This window comes from Gymnoscopelus braueri (assembly GCF_963280865.1).
Source record: "Gymnoscopelus braueri genome assembly, chromosome: 11".
Lineage (NCBI taxonomy): Eukaryota > Metazoa > Chordata > Actinopteri > Myctophiformes > Myctophidae > Gymnoscopelus > Gymnoscopelus braueri.
The window spans coordinates 32,391,934-32,411,882 of NC_137613.1; the positions used below are offsets into that span (position 1 = coordinate 32,391,934).

General features: G+C 46.1%; 1 protein-coding gene across 1 annotated transcript; it reads right to left on the reverse strand.

The window, feature by feature from the left end:
- Positions 1 to 1,092: 1,092 nt before the first annotated feature.
- Positions 1,093 to 17,165, reverse strand: LOC308095592 (uncharacterized protein; the record flags this gene model as incomplete). The annotated part of the gene is made up of 5 exons (XM_080442643.1): positions 1,093 to 1,103; positions 4,292 to 4,945; positions 6,113 to 6,205; positions 7,113 to 7,205; positions 17,057 to 17,165. The coding sequence occupies 5 exons, from the start codon at positions 17,163 to 17,165 to the stop codon at positions 1,093 to 1,095; spliced, it is 960 nt and encodes a 319-aa protein (XP_080298769.1).
- Between the last annotated feature and the right edge of the window lie 2,784 nt (positions 17,166 to 19,949).

Genomic DNA, 19,949 nt, shown 5'->3' on the forward strand with positions numbered 1-19,949 from the left:
AAGTCAACAAATGGACTATAGCATGTGTCTAAATAACATCTAAATTACATTTCAACCCCCACGGTCCACCGTCCACCACAGGTGTTGTGTTCTTCTGTGTTCAATGACCTATGCGTTTTGACTAAAATACATTTTAATTTTGCTTCAGTAATACTAATCCTACTTAGTTCTAAAGCGAATATTTTAATTTCAGTTTTTTAGTAAGATTTTAGTTTTTACACACATCTTTTTGGCTAATTAAGTGTGTTAATGTTAATGTTAATTTTATTTTTTTTGTGAACTAAATACGCTATTAGCTGCAGTTCTACCTTTTGGCCACATGGGAATATATATATATATCAGTGCTCGTGGTCAGTTTTTGTTTTTTCTCACGGCAGCACAGTGATCCCCTCCGTGCTTAGCAGCTGTCTTGGGATCGATCATATTGGATATAAATATTCTGTGGCCAGTTGAAAAGGTAAGAAAAATGAAAATCGCTGGCAGTGGGCAAACGCAGCCAGAAATAAGTCTGGCAGCAGTGAATGAGTTAAAATTGCTTAGAGGGTGGGGGGGCCTGTGGACCATGGACTGTGGACTGCAGTCACAAACGTAACATCCGGACATACAAGGTGCACCGTTGCTCCGATCCACACCAAACTTGAAAAAAACACTGTTCAGGGGTCCGCCATCAGAATAGCCACACCAGGGGCCACATATTGTATGTGGCCCCCAGGCGCACTGTTGCTGTGATCCACACTAAACTTGGCACAAACACTGTTCAAAGGTCTGCCATCAGCGGAGTCATACCAAGGGCCCCTAGGGGCCAGGTTAGGGGCCCCCGGGGGCCACAGGCACACTGTTGCTCCACAAACACTGCGTTTGCCCACTGCCCCACAAAACTTTATAAAAGATGTAAGTTTTTTTTTTTTGGCTTGCTTTAATGTTTATTTTTAAGTTTTTCTCTGGAAAAGAAGCGTTTTGAGCATCAACTAATCACAGTCTCAGCCACCAGTCCTGTCCCCTCAGTCAAAATGGGATTGATGGAATCTACACACACACACACACACACACAGCACACAGCACAGCTATTTCTTGTTTGTTGTTTGTGTCTTGTCAAGGAGCACCTGTGGACAAAGGGAACAGTGACATTGCCCAATGGTTTCTACAGATCCTTTTTGAAGCCACATTTTCCGCTAATTCAAATCCACCATCTTGGAATTTCCAGTCCCAAAAAGCAACCGGAATCGAATGCTATTGGCAGGAAGGGCAGCGAGTATTATACTGTATGTCTTGATGAATTGAATACATAGGACCACAATGGAAAGCCCTCAGGGCCTTTTGTGTTTCTTGCCTAATTGTACTTGCTGTACTGTTTGCAACTTGATAATAAAGTATTAAATCAATCAAAGCAGAGAGAGATGTTACTGCATTGCCTCTTTCTCACCTCAAATGTTTTCACATACATATTTTAAAGTACTGTTTAAGTTTAAAATTATGAATGCATCGCTTGGCCTTCATCTTGAGTTAGATAAAGAATTTACCAGCACAAGAGTGTCTCCATAATGAACATCAGGTGCATGTGGAGGAACATGAGCAATGGGAATCACACAGGTGAATTAAATTGTGATTAATATTTATTCATAAAGGGTTGCTTATTTAATCACACAGTATGTTTGGTGGGAAGATTAGACGTTTAGAGACGTTTGACATAAAAATACACAAAATAAATCTTTTTGCCATCTATTGTTAGGTATGACCTTGTTATGACCACTGTTATGCTCTTCATTGGTATGTTAAATTCAAACAACGTTTCAATCAACCTGATCTTCATCAGGTAACCTACACAGTGAAAGCCCCTTATTGGTAACCGATACAGTGGATAGTGGATACTGATACCTCTTGGCACCTTCTCTGGAATTATATAGCATACATGGACCTGTAGTGGTGAAACCTTTATTAAACAAAACAAAACAAACATATAAAAAAAAAAAAATCCCATGTATAAATGGGGTTCTTTGAGTTTACAAAACTTTATGAAGACACAAAACACTGTAGAATGTAAACAAATAGTGATAACTATGATAATTTAACGATCCAAACAACACAAATGTCAACACACAGTGAACAGCTACTGCTACACAAACCCAGCAGCTTGTCAGTACTGCACCATTATCACATGCATATCCATGAACATAAAAATTACTGCATACATATTAATCAATGATAATGATTTTTTTTTCATCATGAATGTGCACAGACACCGATGCTCATATTGTTCTACCAATAACCTATGAGCTGGAGGGAATAATACAAGATAATAAAAATAAAACATGTGAAATTCCAACATGTTGAATCAAAAATAATGTTATTTATTTTCCCATACACAAAATAAAACAAAGATCCATAAACAAGACACAAATAATGTTTATTTTATTCAATCATGTTGATATTGTCAGGTTATGTGATTCCAGCTTTAGTATCCTTGTCATCCTGGATTAGACTAAATGATCATACAGTATATCTCTGCTGTCCGGCAGCAACCAGCTAATTCCAAAACGATTTTTTTTCAGGAAATGAAGAAAACCGTGTATTTTCAAAACAAAGCAATACTGCCACATCAAAGTTGGTATAGTGACTTTATATATTGTCAGATACTTGCATGTGTCATTATATTATCACCACTTTACCCAAATCCAGCTGAAGTGGAGTTAGGAGTTTTGTCCGAACAGAAATCCAGCTCAAGTGGAGTAAGGAGTTGTGTTGGTCAGAACAGCTGACAATAGCTCCAATCGCGCGGAAGGAGAAATTCCAAATGGGGCTAAATTCCAAATGGCTCTCCAAGCTCACAATGCATCACAACGTGTGAATTAAGGCCCTGATGCTTCATGACACTTATTATGTAGGCCTACAATAATAAACAGGACTTTAAATATTATTATACATATAACAATATTTAATAAATATTCTTCTGCAAAGAGGGTTTCACGGAGTTGGAGTTTCAGTACAACTAGCGAGAAATGCTAATTTCTTGTCACATTGATCTCCTCAGAAAACACTTCATAGATTTTAGAAATAGAATTACTTGTTTTCATAACATTAGCGTCAGTGCTAAGCTTGATAAACAGGTACACTAACGGGGGGAAAAACCCTGCCTTTTACTTTATTTATCTGCTGCTTGCTCCGCACTAGCTCTGTCCTCTCTATGTGCGCTGAGGCACGGCACTGACTGCAGCAGCGCGCAGTGGAGAGGGGTGGAGTTGGTTGGTTTGACGGACAGTTTGAGGATCCAATGGAGTTGGGAGGTTTTGTCAGAAGCTTTTTAATAATTTTCATTGGTTAAATGTTTAACATTTGTTACACAGATGTAAAGGGTGTTCAATAGCGTTGATTTATGAGAAAAGAAAAAAAACTGAAAATGGAGTTAGCTATTTCCCGCTGGACAGCGATGATATGTGTCTGTGTGTGACCAACTTAAACTAAAGGCTTCCCCCTGTATGAGTCCTCGTGTGTCTTTTAAGTTGAGCCTTTTCAGCAAAGTCTTTACCACATACTGTACAAGAAAATGGCTTTTTGTCTATATGAGTCCTCATGTGTTTTTTTAGATTACATTTGTCAGCAAAACTTTGACCACAAACTGTACAAGAAAAGGGCTTTTCGCCTGTATGAGTCCTCATGTGTGATTGTAGTTGAACCATTTGACCATAGCCTTTACCACAAACTGTACAAGAAAAGGGCTTTTCGCCTGTATGAGTCCTCATGTGTGATTGTAGATGAACCATTTGACCACAGCCTTTACCACAAACTGTACAAGAAAAGGGCTTTTCGCCTGTATGAGTCATCATGTGTTTTTTTAGAGAACTTTTGTCAGCAAAGCTTTGACCACAAACTGTACAAAAAAAGGGCTTTTCGCCTGTATGAGTCATTGTGTGTGTTTTTAGACGAAATTTCCATGCAAAGCTTTGACCACAAACTGTACAAGAAAAGGGCTTTTCGCCTGTATGAGTCCTCATGTGATTTTTCATATAACCCATCTGAGCAAAGCTTTTATCACATACTGTACAAGAAAAGGGCTTTTCGCCTGTATGTGTCCTCATGTGTTTTATTAGAGTACTTTTGTCAGCAAAGCTTTGACCACAAACTGTACAAAAAAAGGGCTTTTCGCCTGTATGAGTCATTGTGTGTGTTTTTAGACGAAATTTCCACGCAAAGCTTTGACCACAAACTGTACAAGAAAAGGGCTTTTCGCCTGTATGAGTCCTCATGTGATTTTTCATATCACCCATCTGAGCAAAGCTTTTATCACATACTGTACAGGAAAAGGGCTTTTCGCCTGTATGAGTCCTCATGTGTGATTGTAGATGAACCATTTGACCATAGCCTTTACCACAAACTGTACAAGAAAAGGGCTTTTCGCCTGTATGGATCATAGTGTGTCTCTTCAGATGTGTCTTTTTATTAAACATTTTGCCACACTCTGTACAACTAAAACTTTTCGTCCCTGTATGACTTCTCATGGAGTGAGTTTGTTTCGATGATTTCAGGTCCTGGGACAGCTTGTGGCTAAAAGAAAATCTTTGTCCTCCAACATTTTGTTTCTTGTGTGATTTCAGTGTGTTTAAAGCCAACTGATCTTCCCTAGCCTCCTCCCACTCATCACTGTCTTCAGTTTCCGATTCAGAACAGTGCGAAGAGAAGAGCTGGTCATCACCAGTTGGTTGTGATGTTCCACAGTCCTCTACATCAGCTTGTGTATTCATGTGTTCAGTTGAGGTGCTGGCTACATCATAGTCTTCACTTTTCACTGCTAGTAATGTCAACATTGACCCACCAGCCTCTTCTGGTCTTTCAAGTAGCTCCTCCTGTTCCTCTTTAATCTGTGGAGGTTGTGGTTCCTCCCGGACCAGACTGGAGCTCCTCTCCTCTTCAGGTGAAACCCCCTCTTTACACAGAGGGACATGCAGGAAGTCTAGGAAAAAAGATACAATGAGACTCTATAAAAAGGTTTGAATCTTGTACCTCCTACTGCAGCACCTCAGTGCAGAGTTGTGGCAAGTAAAAAAGTATCAACAAATTACTCTTTGCCCACATCTTCCAAAATTTGAATTTGGTGGTGCACTGACAGCGCTCTGTGCTGTAAATAGTGTGGCCATTATTTGTTTACATTGCAGCGCTCTCATAAAAGATGCAAGACGAGCTGAATGAGAGGGGATGAGAGGTGGTTATTATTATTTTGGAAGTAATGACTTGTAAATGTTAGATCAGTGAGTCTTCTACAGCAGGTTAGGTAATACTGAAGTAGAATTAACTGCGAAGCTTCAGTGAACCCATTAATATTTTTCAGCCAAACCATCGTCCGATTCATGGTACATTTAGATCAATGCAGGGGTCCATGCATCGATGTAGGTCACATTGTTAAAGAGATATTTCCCTTTTCTTTTTTTTTGTGGTCATTTTATCGTCTACTCAGTTTTTTGTGAGCCCCCCAGACAGTTTTTAAGTTGCTTGATTCAGTATTTAGATATTTGATATTCATTTTATCAGACACGCCCCCTTCCTATACAAACCCATTACAACTTCAAACTCAATTTTTAACATGTTAGATTCATCAAAAACACCCGTCCTTGGTTCTGGTGACTCACCCTGCCCTCCGAACACGTGAGGGGCCCGTATTTTTTCGATTACTTTTTTATTTTATTTTATTATTATTTTTTATTGTATTTCATAAATTTTCAATTTCCAAAAGAAATATGAAAAATAAATGAAAAAAGCAATTGAAAAAACACGGTCTCATCACGTATTAGAAGGACAATATCAGTCACCAGAACCAAGGACGGGTGTTTCTGTTTAATCTAACATGGTTAAAATGGAGTTTGAAGTTACAATGGGTTTGTATAGGAAGGGGGCGATAAAATGAATATCAAATATCTAAATACTGAATCAAGCAACTTAAAAACTGTCTGCGGTGTTTACAAAAGCCTGAGTAGACGATACAATGACACAACATTTTTTTGAAAGTGAAATATCCCTTTAATCATTACATCGATAACCGATTCATATCGGTTCATCTTAACACCCTCAGTACCGGCCCACTTTCACCAATACAATAAATAAAGAGAGAGTGCTTGAAACTTACTGAGATCCAGGTGGTCTTCAGTTTCCTGTTTAATAGAAACAATCCTGGCTGGAGAACTGATCTTCACCTGCAGACTGGACTCCACACACTGGTCTTGAATGAAGGAATACAATAAGGACTTTAATAATAAGGACTTTGATGTAACATGAATAAGAACTTTAAGGAGGACTTTAATATGACATGAATAAGGACTTTGATAAGACATGGGTTGCAGATGAAGATTGAACATGAAAGAGGGAGGTTGTAAAGAAGTGTTATTTGTTTTTGTCTTTTCAAAGACTGGGCAGTGACGCCAGATGCCTTTTCCCCAGTATGTCACTTCATTAGTGCTGAGCAATATGGATGGACTACATTATAATATATTTATGTCAATATTCAATAACTACATATTTATTTTTAGGGTGGCAGAGTGGTAAAGAATTAACTGCAAGGCTTCTGTAAGAGCCATTTGAGCTTGTGTGTTTCTAAATTGATGATGTCACCACAGGGCTTGGTCAAGGCCAAGGTTGCCAAGGGTTACAGGGTATTTAACCCTGTCTGTAATCAAGGGCAGGTGTTGCTGATAGGAGGCAAACAGTTTTTTTGACTGTGTTTAGGAGGGCTGTTGGTTTATCCACCCTACATTTAACTGTTATGTTTAATTGTATTTATTATTTGTAGGCTGGAGTGATTGGCACAAAAGCTATAAGAATAAAGCATTTATTTATGAACTTTACGTACGGTTTGGACTTCAGTCTTTTTCTCACACGTCGAAAACAACCCTAGCTGTCGGCAACCAGTAGTGCCTAAAAGTATAGGACTTTTGACACTACAGCTTCAGTGAACCCATTTATACTTTTTACAACCGATCCATCCAATTCATGGTACATTTAGATCGATGCAGGGGTCCATGTATCGATGTAGTTGCATTGTTAATGCGATAACCGATTCATATTGGTTCATATTTACACCCTCTGTACCAGCCCAATTACACCAATAAAAGAAATAAAGACAAACTTACTGAGATCCAGGTGGTCTTCAGGTTCCTGTTTAATAGAAACAGTCCTGGCTGGAGAACTGATCTTCACCTGCAGACTAGACTCCACACACTGGTCTGGAATGAAGGAATAGTATACGCACTTTAATAATGAGGACTTTGATGTATTGTGAATAAGGACTTTAATAATAAGGACTTAAATAATAAGGACTTTAGTGTGTGACATTAATACAAACTTTAATAATAAGGACTTTAATGTGAGATGAATAAGGACTAAACTATATATTAGCCTGCCCTGGGATCAGTACCATTTTCAGGTTTCTGATCTGGTCAGAACGGAAATAACTTTATGTCATCAGTCATCCGGAACCAACAACCGGTACATCTGGCACCGTGCACCTCCAAAATGATTCCCCTAGTTTCAAATGCGTTTAGTTTGGTATAATTGTTTTGTTTCTTTTGGTATAATAATAGTTTGGTATGTCTATGACTAAACTAATTGATTCGCATTATGTCAGGAACAAAAACATGCGATGCCAACCGGAACCCACCACCGGAACACAATTTTCCCCCCTTTTTTTTCTAAACCGGATCACACAGGTTTAATTTACAAAAAAACATAAAAGGTTAAAATATGGAGATACAAGGTTTCTGCCCCACAGCAGCAATATGTAAAAAACTGAGCTGCTATAATAGAACTGTGAGAATCATGTAGATCTCAGGATTCACATGGAAACGGTGAGGCTCCAATGATGATCTCTGACTTCATGTGAACACATGGATTAAGCTTCTCCATCGTGGCGACTGATTTACATATTTATACCTGCAGTGTGTAGTTTGATGTTGTGTGTAACAGACATACCTGCAGTGTGTAGTTTGATGTTGTGTGTGTACCAGACATACCTGCAGTGTGTAGTTTGATGTTGTGTGTGTAACAGACAAACCTGCAGTGTGTAGTTTGATGTTGTGTGTGTAACAGACATACCTGCAGCGTGTAGATCGATGTTGTGTGTAGCAGACATACCTGCAGTGTGTAGTTTGATGTTGTGTGTAACAGACATACCTGCAGCGTGTAGATCGATGTTGTGTGTGTAGAAGACATACCTGCAGTGTGTAGTTTGATGTTGTGTGTAACAGACATACCTGCAGTGTGTAGTTTGATGTTGTGTGTAACAGACATACCTGCAGTGTGTAGATCGATGTTGTGTGTGTAACAGACATACCTGCAGTGTGTAGTTTGATGTTGTGTGTAACAGACATACCTGCAGCGTGTAGATCGATGTTGTGTGTGTAGAAGACATACCTGCAGTGTGTAGTTTGATGTTGTGTGTAACAGACATACCTGCAGCGTGTAGAACGATGTTGTGTGTGTAGAAGACATACCTGCAGTGTGTAGTTTGATGTTGTGTGTGACATACCTGCAGTGTGTAGTTTGATGTTGTGCGTGTAACAGACATACATACCTGCAGTGTGTAGTTTGATGTTGTGTGTGACATACCTGCAGTGTGTAGTTTGATGTTGTGTGTGTAACAGACAAACTCAGGGTTACGGATGTAACCCCGGTTTCTTTAGAATTCGGAGTAACATACTCACTATGGGATATCAGCGCCCCCTGGCGTTGATGCAGAGCTACATACCATAAACTCCCGGGCCATTCATTGGCTGAGAAGGGTATGTCACGTGTCCGGTAGACCGGAAGAGGTATAAAACCTCTTGCGTGACGTGGCTCATCCTCTTTAACACGCTCTCTGCATGCAGATGCACACAAACAGGGGTGTTAGGTGAGTATGTTACTCCGAATTCTAAAGAAACCGGGGTTACATCCGTAACCCTGAGTTTCTTGTCTAATTCTCCGTAACATACTCACTATGGGATACATAAACCCCCCTGGGGCTTATAGCCATACCGAATCTCAGGTCCGCACGCCCCCTAGCCATAAGGCCCCGTCCCCCTGGACGTGACCTTCGGCCTCACGGGCGCCCCAGCCCTCCGGGCCAGGGTGCGGTATATGATGTTAATAAAAGGACCCTGACAGACCAAGTCTGCCTTATTCAACTAATGGACAGACACAAGTCTGTCCCCTAAGTGAAAAACAAGGAAACAGGGCCCTCCTCCCCTGGGAACCTACCACAGGTGGTCCCGAGGGGACTTAAGAGAAGGAAGGTAGGGGACACAAAACCGTTCCCTAAGTGAAAACAAGGAAACAGGGCCCCCCTCCCCTGGGGACCTACCACAGGTGGTCCCGAGGGGACTTCAAGAGAAGGAAGAGGAAGATAGGGAAGAGAAAGAAGGCAGGTTAAAAACAAAACCAGCCTAGCTCCCCCCATTCTAACTAGAGACAGCCGCCACCCCTAGGACAGCATGCGCCACTGACGCTGCTGCCACGTCTAGGCTATAGAAAGCCGCAAACGTTGAAGGTGACGACCAGTTTGCGGCCGCACACACTTCCTGGACCGAAACCCCCCTGGAGAGGGCCCAGGAAGCAGCCACGCCCCTAGTAGAATGAGCCTTCAGTCCTTCTGGAACTGGAACGCCACCACTGACGTAGGCCAGCCTAATGGCATCCAAAATCCATCTAGAAAGCGTCGCCTTAGCCACTGCCTTCCTCTGATCACCCGGGCCGAAGGAGACAAACAGCTGCGACGACGACCGGCCGGCCACTGTCTTCTGGCAGTAGAGCCTCAAAGCCCTTACCGGGCAAAGACAGTGCAGCCGCCTATCCTCCGCTGAAGCGAAAGGAGGCGGATGAAAAGCTACCAGCTCAACCGGCGTCTGGGTGACCATCCCGTTCTTGGGGACAAATGCCAAGTTTGGTTTAAGCAAAACCCTGCTGTCGTCACCCAAGAACCTCATACACTCCGAACTCACTGAGAGCGCATGTATGTCGCTGACCCGTTTGGCTGTAGTCAGGGCAACCAAAAGAACCGTTTTGAGGCTAATGATCTTCAGATCCGCAGACTCCAAAGGCTCGAACGGTGGGAGGCAAAGCGCCCCCAGCACCACCGTCAGGTCCCAAGCCGGGAACAGAGCCCTAGAGACCGGCCTGGCCCGCCTGGCGCCGTTCATGAACCCACGCACCATCGGGTGTTGGCCAACCGTCATGCCATCGAAACTCTCGTGACAAGCGGAAATGGCCGCCTGATACACCTTAATCGTCGAGAAAGCCAGACCCTGCCTCAATTTTTCCTGTAGGAACATGAGGATGCTGCGTACCGGGGCCCGAAAGGCCTCAACCGGCGGTGACTGACTCAGACACCATGACACGAACAGGCTCCACCTGTCGTCGTACGCGGACCTCGTGGAAAGGGCCCTTGCCCCCTGGATGGTGGCCACCACATCAGGGGGCAGGCCATACGAAGTCAAGGTCTGCCTCTCACGGGCCAAACCCACAGGTCTAGGTCCTGAGGCCTCTCGTGGAAGATGTCGACCCCTCCTTGCCGTAGTAGGTCCCTGTACAGCGGGAGGGGCCAAGGCTCGGCGTAGAGGAGAGGTGTTATCTCCGACCTCCATACGCCCCATGCCGGAGCCACTAGCAGCACCGACCGACCCTGAAGTCTCACCCTCTCCAGTGTCGAGGGGATCAGGTCCAGTGGCGGGAACGCATACAGCAGTTCGTCCGGCCAGTCGTGGGCTAGTGCGTCCATGCCCAGTGAATGGTCCCCCACCTTCAACGAGAAAAAGCGAGAACACTTCGCGTTCTCTTCGGAGGCAAACAAATCGACCTGTGCCCGGCCAAACCTGGCCCAGATCAGGTCCGCCACCGACGGCTTGAGGGACCAGTCCTCGTACCGGGGTCCGCCCCTGGACAGTAAGTCTGCTCCGCTGTTCAGGAGACCCGGCACATGTGAAGCTCGAATCGACGCGAGACGCGAATCGCACCAACGCGTCAGTCTGCACGCCAGGCTGTCCAACACCTGGGAGCGCAAGCCCCCCTGCCTGTTGATATAGCACATGGTCGTGGTGTTGTCTGTCCTGATAGCGACGTGACAACCGCGGATGTGAGCCTCGAAATGTTTGAGGGCGAGAAAAACCGCCATCAGTTCCAGGTAGTTGATGTGAGCCTCCCGTAGACTGGAGTCCCGTAGACTGGAGTCCCGTAGACTGGAGTCCCACACCCCTCTGGCCGAGCGGCCCTCGTGGACGGCACCCCATCCCGTCAGGCTGGCGTCCGTGGTGATAACCACCCGTGACGTCACAACCCCCACACTGACCCCCTCGGTCAGAAAGGGCGCCTGTGACCATGGCCTGAGAGCCTCCACGCACCGTGGAGGCACCACCACTTTCCGCGAACCCATAGTGGATGGGATCCCTAGCGCCAACATCCACCGCTGGAAAGGTCTCATGTAGAGTCTGCCTAGGCGGACCAGGTGTATGGCTGAGGCCATGAGACCCGCCGCCCGCATGCACAGTCTGTAACTGACTGGACGCCCCACGTGGAAAGATCTCACACACGCCAAAAAACTGTCTACCCTGTCCTGGGATAGGCGCGCCATGAGCGTGTTCGAGTCCAGCAGGATCCCTAAGAAGGTGGTCCGCTGAGACGGAACCAGTACGCTCTTTTTGGCGTTGATCATGAAACCTAGGGATGTCAGGTGAGCGACTGCCACGCGCGTGTGTCGCATCACCTCCTCTCTCGAGCCCGCCGCCAGGAGCCAGTCGTCTATGTAAGTGGACAACCGGATCCCCTGCCTCCTCAGTGGAGCCACGGCTGCGTCCGTGCATTTCACGAACACCCTGGGGCTGAGAGACATTCCAAACGGGAGGACATTGTACTCGTACACCCTCCCCTCGAACCCGAAGCGCAGGAACTTCCTGTGCGGTGGGTAGATTGGAATGTGAAAATAAGCATCCTTGAGATCGATACTTGTCCACCAGTCCCCATGACGCACGGTGCGTAAAAGCGCAGCGGTCGTCAGCATTCGAAAATGGAAAACCGTGAGGTATTTGTTGAGACCCTTCAGGTTCAGAATGGGTCGCACCCCCCCCCCCCCCTTCTTTTTCACCAGAAAATATTTCGAATAGAAACCCAGTCGGTTCTGGTTCGGAAGTAATTCCGTGACAGCGCCTTTGCTCAAAAGGGAGGCAACCTCCTCCCTCAGAGTACTGGCCGCTGGACCTGTGGCCTTGGAAAACAACACTTTGTCTGTCATTGGGGGTTTTCTGGAAAATTGTAACCTGTAACCCTTCTGTATTGTGCGTAATACCCAAGGATTTGGTTTGCAAATCTTCCATTCCTCCACACACCGAGCGAGTGGATTGGCCGATGACGTCATCGGCCGCTCGGAGAGTGGGAGCGTCGCTATGGGGACCGTTGCCCTGGGGAGCAGTCACGCTGCTGCTACTGCCGCCGGCGGTGCTAACCCTGAGGTGGCCACTCGAGGCAGTAGAGGTACTGACGATCTGCCTGACGTCAACATCCGGTTTGTCCGCCCGCGCCGGCTGCCTGTTTCCATGGAAACCGACGGCGCTGTCACCCGGACAAACGGGGCCGCCCGAACTAAGCCTACCTCGGCCGTCGCCCTCCCGTCTGAGCCCAAAGGCTCCGTACGGAGCGTCGACAAAACCTTCCTCCCCGTAGGGGATGTTCTGTCGCTCGGAAATGGCGAACGTGGCCTGTAATTCGAGAGGCGGTGTGGAAAAGGGGGCAACTGTCCCTCCAAGATGGCGGAGACCGAGGTCCGCCTTTCTGACTCAAGTACTTCCGGTTCACAGTGACGTGTTGCTGCAACCTGGGAGACGGAAGCCTGTGAGGCGACAAAACCCTCCTCCCCGTAAGGGATGCTTTGTCGCTCGTTACAAGCGAACGTGGCCCGCCCTCCGTGACGCGTTGCGAGAGAGGGGGCATCTGTCCCTCCAAAATGGCGGAGACAGAGGTCCGCTCTTTCTGACTCAAAGACTTCCGGTCCACAGTGGCGTTTCGCTGCACCCTGTGAGACGGAAGCCTTTGAGGCGAAAGGCAAAACCGACGTGACCCTGTTCCACTGGCGCTTTGGCGCCCTCTTGTGGACAAGGGCGGCGTCGTTTTTTTTAATACCTTTCCGATTACCTTCATATGACCCAAAACATGCACAGATGTTGTCCGAACAATGCCTGGAACACCGGGGTTCGGGTGTTCCCGACCTTGTGGGCTCATGGAATGATGGTATTGATTCATTGCATTTACAGAGGGTATCCCAGCAGTGTCTGGAGCCCCGGAAAACGGGGGCTCCAGGCACTTTGGGCTTATGGGAAGACGACATAGATTTAATGCATGCACATGGGGACCCTCAGCAATACCTGGAGCCCCGGAAAACGGGGGCTCCAGACCTTGTTGGCCCATACAAAGAGAGCGCTGGAACAGAGGGGCCCGCGAGACGGGGACCCCTCTGCTCCAAGGCTCTATGCCACGTGAAAGAACGAGACTGTTTGTAACATTCGGCACATTTATTTTCTTTTGCAGAGAAAAAGGAGATACATACAGGGCACTTTTCACTGAAACATTGCGCTGCACAAATAAAACGTCCACATTCTGCACACATAAATCGTCCACACTCTGAACACAAAGTTTTTTTGGCACTCGTGGAGCCGTCCTCGACTCTGTCCACTGAGGCCTGAAAAGCCACGGTCCTCTTCCCCAACACGAACGGTGGAACAGCGGGCTGAGCCGGTCTGTGCACCGGCAAGACAATGTCACTTACCCCGCCCGCCACGAGGCTTCCCTGTGCTGCGACGTGGAGGCCGGCTGGTGCTGGTGGTGTTTGTGTTGGTAGAGGCGGGTGGCTGGCGGGGGGAAGCTCTGCTACGATTGCCCGCGTTGCTCGGCGCTCTCTCCCGCGAGCTCGCCTGGGCCGAAGAGGAGCGGGAAGTGTTGGACCCTCGGCGAGAGGAGGAGGAACGTCCTCTGCCCGCGGGCCTCTCGTTGCGGGGTTTTGCAGATGGAGGAGGGGCTGGCTCCAAAACCTCCGCCGCGGCTTCCCTCTGGGCCTTTCGTGAGTCGGTGGAGACTCGGAGGAAATCCGACGCTCCAGCGAAGAGGTTGTCTGGCCTCAACGGGAGCGCCATGACACTTTTCTTCGCGTCCACCACCTCGTGTCTGAAGATGGCCAGATCGAGCCAACGAGCCCTCTCAATCGCCGCGCTGTCCGCCATGGACTTCCCCACCCAGGCTGTGGCGTGTCGAGTGACTTTAATGGTCAATTGTTGAAGGGCCTCCAGCTCTTCAGCGTCCTCGCCCCACGTCTCTTTTAGCTCGGATAGCCGCTTAGCTGTCGAGCCCTGGAGAATGGCGACCATGTTTAGCGCGCGCGCCGCCAGCGCTGCCGACTTGTACGCCTTCTTCACCGCCACGGAAAGCGCCTTTTCCTTGGCGATGGTGAAGTGCGGCTCGGGAGTCAGGGCCACTGGATGACGCTGGTCCATGATGCCCTGGGCCAAGACGGGGTCCATGGGGGGACAGGCGATGAGCCCCATCTTCGGCGCGTCCACCACATCGAGGGGGAAACCCAGCCGATGCGGCTCGGAATGAACCTCCCAGGTGGACATGAGGGCCTTCGCGAAGCCCAGCGCGGCCGGGACTTTCCTGGACCTCTGCGTGCGCTGATCCTGGGGAGCCAAGCCCTGGTACTCGTCATCTTGCCCGGTGGAGGATGCGCGCTCCTCCATCGGGCGAACGAGCTCACATCTGAGCAGGGCTCTGTCGATAATAGCCGAGACCGGCTCCTCGCGCCTGGCGGGATCGGACTCCAGCTCCTGGGCGTCCGGCCAGCTGGGCCCCAGCTGACCGGCAGAAGCCCCGAGGTCGTCGTCCTGACGAGGGCTGGAGGCGGCTGCTCCGGTAGCCCCCTGGAACGACTGTATCTCACCCTCCTCCGCCCCCTCGTCCATGCTGTGGGTGCTGTCGTCGTCGGAGACGTCGCTGAACGAAGGCGACACCCGCTGTCACGGTACGCCTGCTGCGGCATCGGAGAGAGCGGCTGGGAAGAGGGGGATGAAGCGCCGCTAGTTAGCTGCACCCGGGTGGTTCCCCCGGGCACAGCGGCGGCGGCCGGTGGTGTGCTGCGAGGCACGGAGGGTGTAGCAGACTGGGTCTGCTGCGACGGCGCACTCTGGTGTTGCTGCGAGCGGTTGCTGCTGGGACCGCCCGCAGCTGGAGGGCCCATTGTGGGGTGAGGGCGCACGTGGTGGACGCCACCATCCACGTTACCTGGGCCGGTGTCCATGCGGGCTGGATCCGCTACGGCTGGAGGCGGGACGCCGCTGCCGCCTGGGGCCAGTTCGTCGGCCCTGTCTGGGCGGCGATCGAGGCGACGCCTGGAGAACCGGGCGCAGTCGTCGCAACCTCCCGGTGCACCACGGTAGTGCCTCGCCTCGAAGGCATGCCGTCGTCCGAGGCAGGAGATGCAAAACCCGTGAGGGTCGTCCGCGGCGATCAGCAAGCGGCACCGTAGCAGACCGCATGAACGTGGAGCCTCCATGGAGCTAACCTATTAGCCTTTAGCCGGCCGGCTAAAAACGAGGAAAGCAAAAAGGAGGGAAAACTTGTTTTACAGGAAAGAAAGAAAAGATAAGATAGCCGCGGGAGCGGAAAGAATAATAAAACTTTTTGTTTTGTAGTAGAGGAAAACCCGTGGGTTAGTACAAGTACCACTGAGTGGGCTAAAGCTGGTTTCGGTCTAATTCACAAAGTTTGTTGTCTTTAAGGTATGTCTTGTAGCTGTAGCATCTGCCATGCAGAGAAGTGAAAGAGGATGAGCCACGTCACGCAAGAGGTTTTATACCTCTTCCGGTCTACCGGACACGTGACATACCCTTCTCAGCCAATGAATGGCCCGGGAGTTTATGGTATGTAGCTCTGCATCAACGCCAGGGGGCGCTGATATCCCATAGTGAGTATGTTACGGAGAATTAGACAAGAAACCTGCAGTGTGTAGTTTGATGTTGTGCGTGTAACAGACATACATACCTGCAGTGTGTAGTTTGATGTTGTGTGTGTAACAGACATACCTGCAGTGTGTAGTTTGATGTTGTGTGTGTAACAGACATACCTGCAGTGTGTAGTTTGATGTTGTGTGTGTAACAGACAAACCTGCAGTGTGTAGTTTGATGTTGTGTGTGTAACAGACATACCTGCAGTGTGTAGTTTGATGTTGTGTGTGTAACAGACAAACCTGCAGTGTGTCGTTTGATGTTGTGTGTAACAGACATACCTGCAGTGTGTAGTTTGATGTTGTGTGTGTAACAGACATACCTGCAGTGTGTAGTTTGATGTTGTGTGTGTAACAGACAAACCTGCAGTGTGTAGTTTGATGTTGTGTGTGTAACAGACATACATACCTGAAGTGTGTAGTTTGATGTTGTGTGTGTAACAGACATACCTGCAGTGTGTAGTTTGATGTTGTGTGTGTAACAGACAAACCTGCAGTGTGTAGTTTGATGTTGTGTGTGTAACAGTCATACCTGCAGTGTGTAGTTTGATATTGTGCGTGTAACAGACATACCTGCAGTGTAGTTTGATGTTGTGTGTGTAACAGACATACCTGCAGTGTGTAGTTTGATGTTGTGTGTGTAACAGACATACATACCTGCAGTGTGTGGTTTGATGTTGTGTGTGTAACAGACATACTCCAGTGAGTAGTTTGATGTTGTGCGTGTACCAGACATACCTGCAGTGTGTAGTTTGATATTGTGCGTGTAACAGACATACCTGCAGTGTGTAGATCGATGTTGTGTGTGTAACAGACATACTGGAGTGTGTAGTTTTATGTTGTGTGTGTAACAGACATACCTGCAGTGTGTAGTTTGACGTTGTGTGTGTTGCAGACATACCTGCAGTGTGTAGTTTGATGTTGTGTGTGTAACAGACATACCTGCAGTGTGTAGTTTTATGTTGTGTGTGTAACAGACATACCTGTAGTGTGTAGTTTGATGTTGTGTGTGTAACAGACATACCTGCAGTGTGTAGTTTGATGTTGTGTGTGTAACAGACATACCTGCAGTGTGTAGATCGATGTCCATATCAAAATCAATGTCCAGCAGTTTGTTTTGTTTCTCCAGCAGAGTTTCTAGCGTCTCTATCTCTCTCTGGAAGAGGTTGCACATGACCTCTGCAGCCGCACTGAGGCGCTCCAACACAAACACTCTGACAAGCTTCACACAACAAACATCAGCACCACACTGCTGTTTGTCCAAAACACACAATATCTCCTCTCCCACCGACAACATGTGTTCATTTATCTTCAGCCGTACAGACTCCATTTGACAAGTTTTTACCTCCTTTATGACACGTTTCTCACCGCGATCACAACCGATCACAACCATAGAGTTAAAAAAAATAAAAATGGATAACAACACGCACTTACTTCCGGGTCAAGGTGTTTCACACATGCGCATTGAAGGATCCGGGCTCTGTTGCCTTCTTAATGCCTCTCGCCCCCTGGTGGAAGAGTTGTGTAACTGAAAATAGAGCCTCCTGTGGCTGTGGAAAGACAGTCCATGGAGTGTGTCCTCGTCCTCCCTCACTGTGAGTTGAATCTTGAGAAAAAGGAAGGGAATGGGTGCAATTCTAACTCAGCTTCATGTAAATCCTGCTGTAAGCGATTATGTATCCAAATAATGTTAAAACTAGCATTTCTAAGAAGGGGATATGGATCCCAACGTCAGTTCGATCCCCGCTTTGACCAAAAGTAACCTGACAAGTGCCCAAACTGTGTTTTAGATCATTTTACACAACGACAAATGTGATGTGAAATGTAAATAAGTGTAGCAGTTAACATTGGAAGCAGTTAAAATAAAGCTCGATTTCAGCAGTGGTGGATTTTTTTTTTTTTCTTAAGTAATCAATACTGCAATGTAGAAATACTCTGTTCAAGTAAAAGTCTGGTATTCTAAATTTAATTGAGTAAAAGTACAAAAGTATTGGTATCAAAATGTACTTAAAGTACCAAAAGTAGAAAGTAGGCTACTCATTATATATAGAATGTCCCGTTTCACATGTTTTCAAATGTATGAAATGTATAAAAAGTGCAAAATGATTTGTTAGAGCAGTGGTTCTCAAAGTGGGGTCCGGGGACCCCCAGGGATCCTAGAAGGATGGTACCCAGCCAAATGAGTTAATAGCATCACAATCACTTTAACTACTTACTTCAACACACTGTTATGCTTGGGCTATTTTTTTTTTCCTCTTGAAAATAATTGAACATTTTGAATAATTTCAAAATAAATTTACACAAAGTGTTCTCCTCTGGGGGTCCAACTTCAAATATTTTCAGATGGGGGTCTGCGGCCTAATACATACTGTATACATTTGGGGGTCCTTGTGTTTGAGAACCAAATGTTTGAGAACCAGTCACCCAGACAGTGTGTTAATTAGAGGAATGTTTGTTGAGGAAGAAAATCAGTGGCAGCCATATGGAGCTTTTTGGTAAAAAATAAATAAAAAAGCAAACAAGGGAACAAACTTCAAGCAGCAAAAGATGCATTATGTCTCCAAACATAGCCTAATAATTGTACCGTCTTTGTTCACTGCACTTGTTTTTATATCCCCAAGAGGGCAGCAGTGGTCTTTACCATCATCATGGTCAAACAACAATTAGTTTTGGATGAGTAAAAAGGAATAAGACATGTTATACAAATTGAGCTATATTATGTAGGTTATATTTAATATAGGCTACCGATATTATAGCCTACATAATATAATATATTATTGGTTATACTCTGACGCTTTATTTGAAGCCCATTTTCTATTTACTTAATTGTATTATTAGTTTTAGTTGAGGAAACGCTCTCAAGGTTTACAGCAAGGTCAAACACCTACATCAAATGCATAGAGACAAGAACCAGAATCAGAATCAGTCTAAACAGTTGGTATAATATCAAAAATAAATAATCTGTACATTGAAACTACAAACTAGGATGCCAAGTCAACAAATGGACTATAGCATGTGTCTAAATAACATCTAAATTACATTTCAACCCCCACGGTCCACCACAGGTGTTGTGTTCTTCTGTGTTCAATGACCTATGCGTTTTGACTAAAATACATTTGAATTTTGCTTCAGTAATACTAATTCTACTTAGTTCTAAAGCGAATATTTAAATTTCATTTTTTTTAGTAATATTTTAGTTTTTCCACACATGTTACATCTTTTTGGCTAATTAAGTGTGTTCATGATTTTTTTTCCCTTTTTTTTGTGAACTAAATACGCTATTAGCTGCAGTTCTACCTTTTGGCCACAGTGGGACGTAATTGCTGTTTAGAATAAGATGTCTTGACCACTTGAATCTTCTAGCTTCTCAAGACACCTGTACTAGAAAGTGCAAAGGCATTTTACTGTTCCTTGTTTGAAATGCCTTTTTGGGTATTGTTTTTTCCTTACATTATTTTCTATCTCTGATCTGTTCAGACACATGCTGGTTTTAATAGCATGTCCCCCCCCCCCTCATTCTATTGTGTAAAGCGCCGTAGCCTCACATACCCAAACTGTTTAGAACATCACATAGCTCACTGTTTCTCCCAAACAGTGGGTCGGGAGTGGGACTCGGGACCCATTGTGGGTCGCGGACCAATTTCTATGGGTCACAAGTAAATATCCCTTTTTATTTTCCTAAATTAAAAAAAAAGAATTCAAACGATTTTCCCCACCCCCAACAATTTACCATAAATAAAAAAAGTACTTTTTCACAATAATTTGATAAATGTTAAAACATAAACAAACAATCTAAGAAATTCCATAAATTAAAAAATATATAATGAAGAATAGCCGATCTAACAAGCTCACAAAGCTGCATCGCAATGCCTTGTGAGCTTGTAGATCGACTATTTTCATTATTTTGGGTCATGGGGAGACATAAAATGTCTCTTTTGGGTCTCGAGCTAAAACGTTT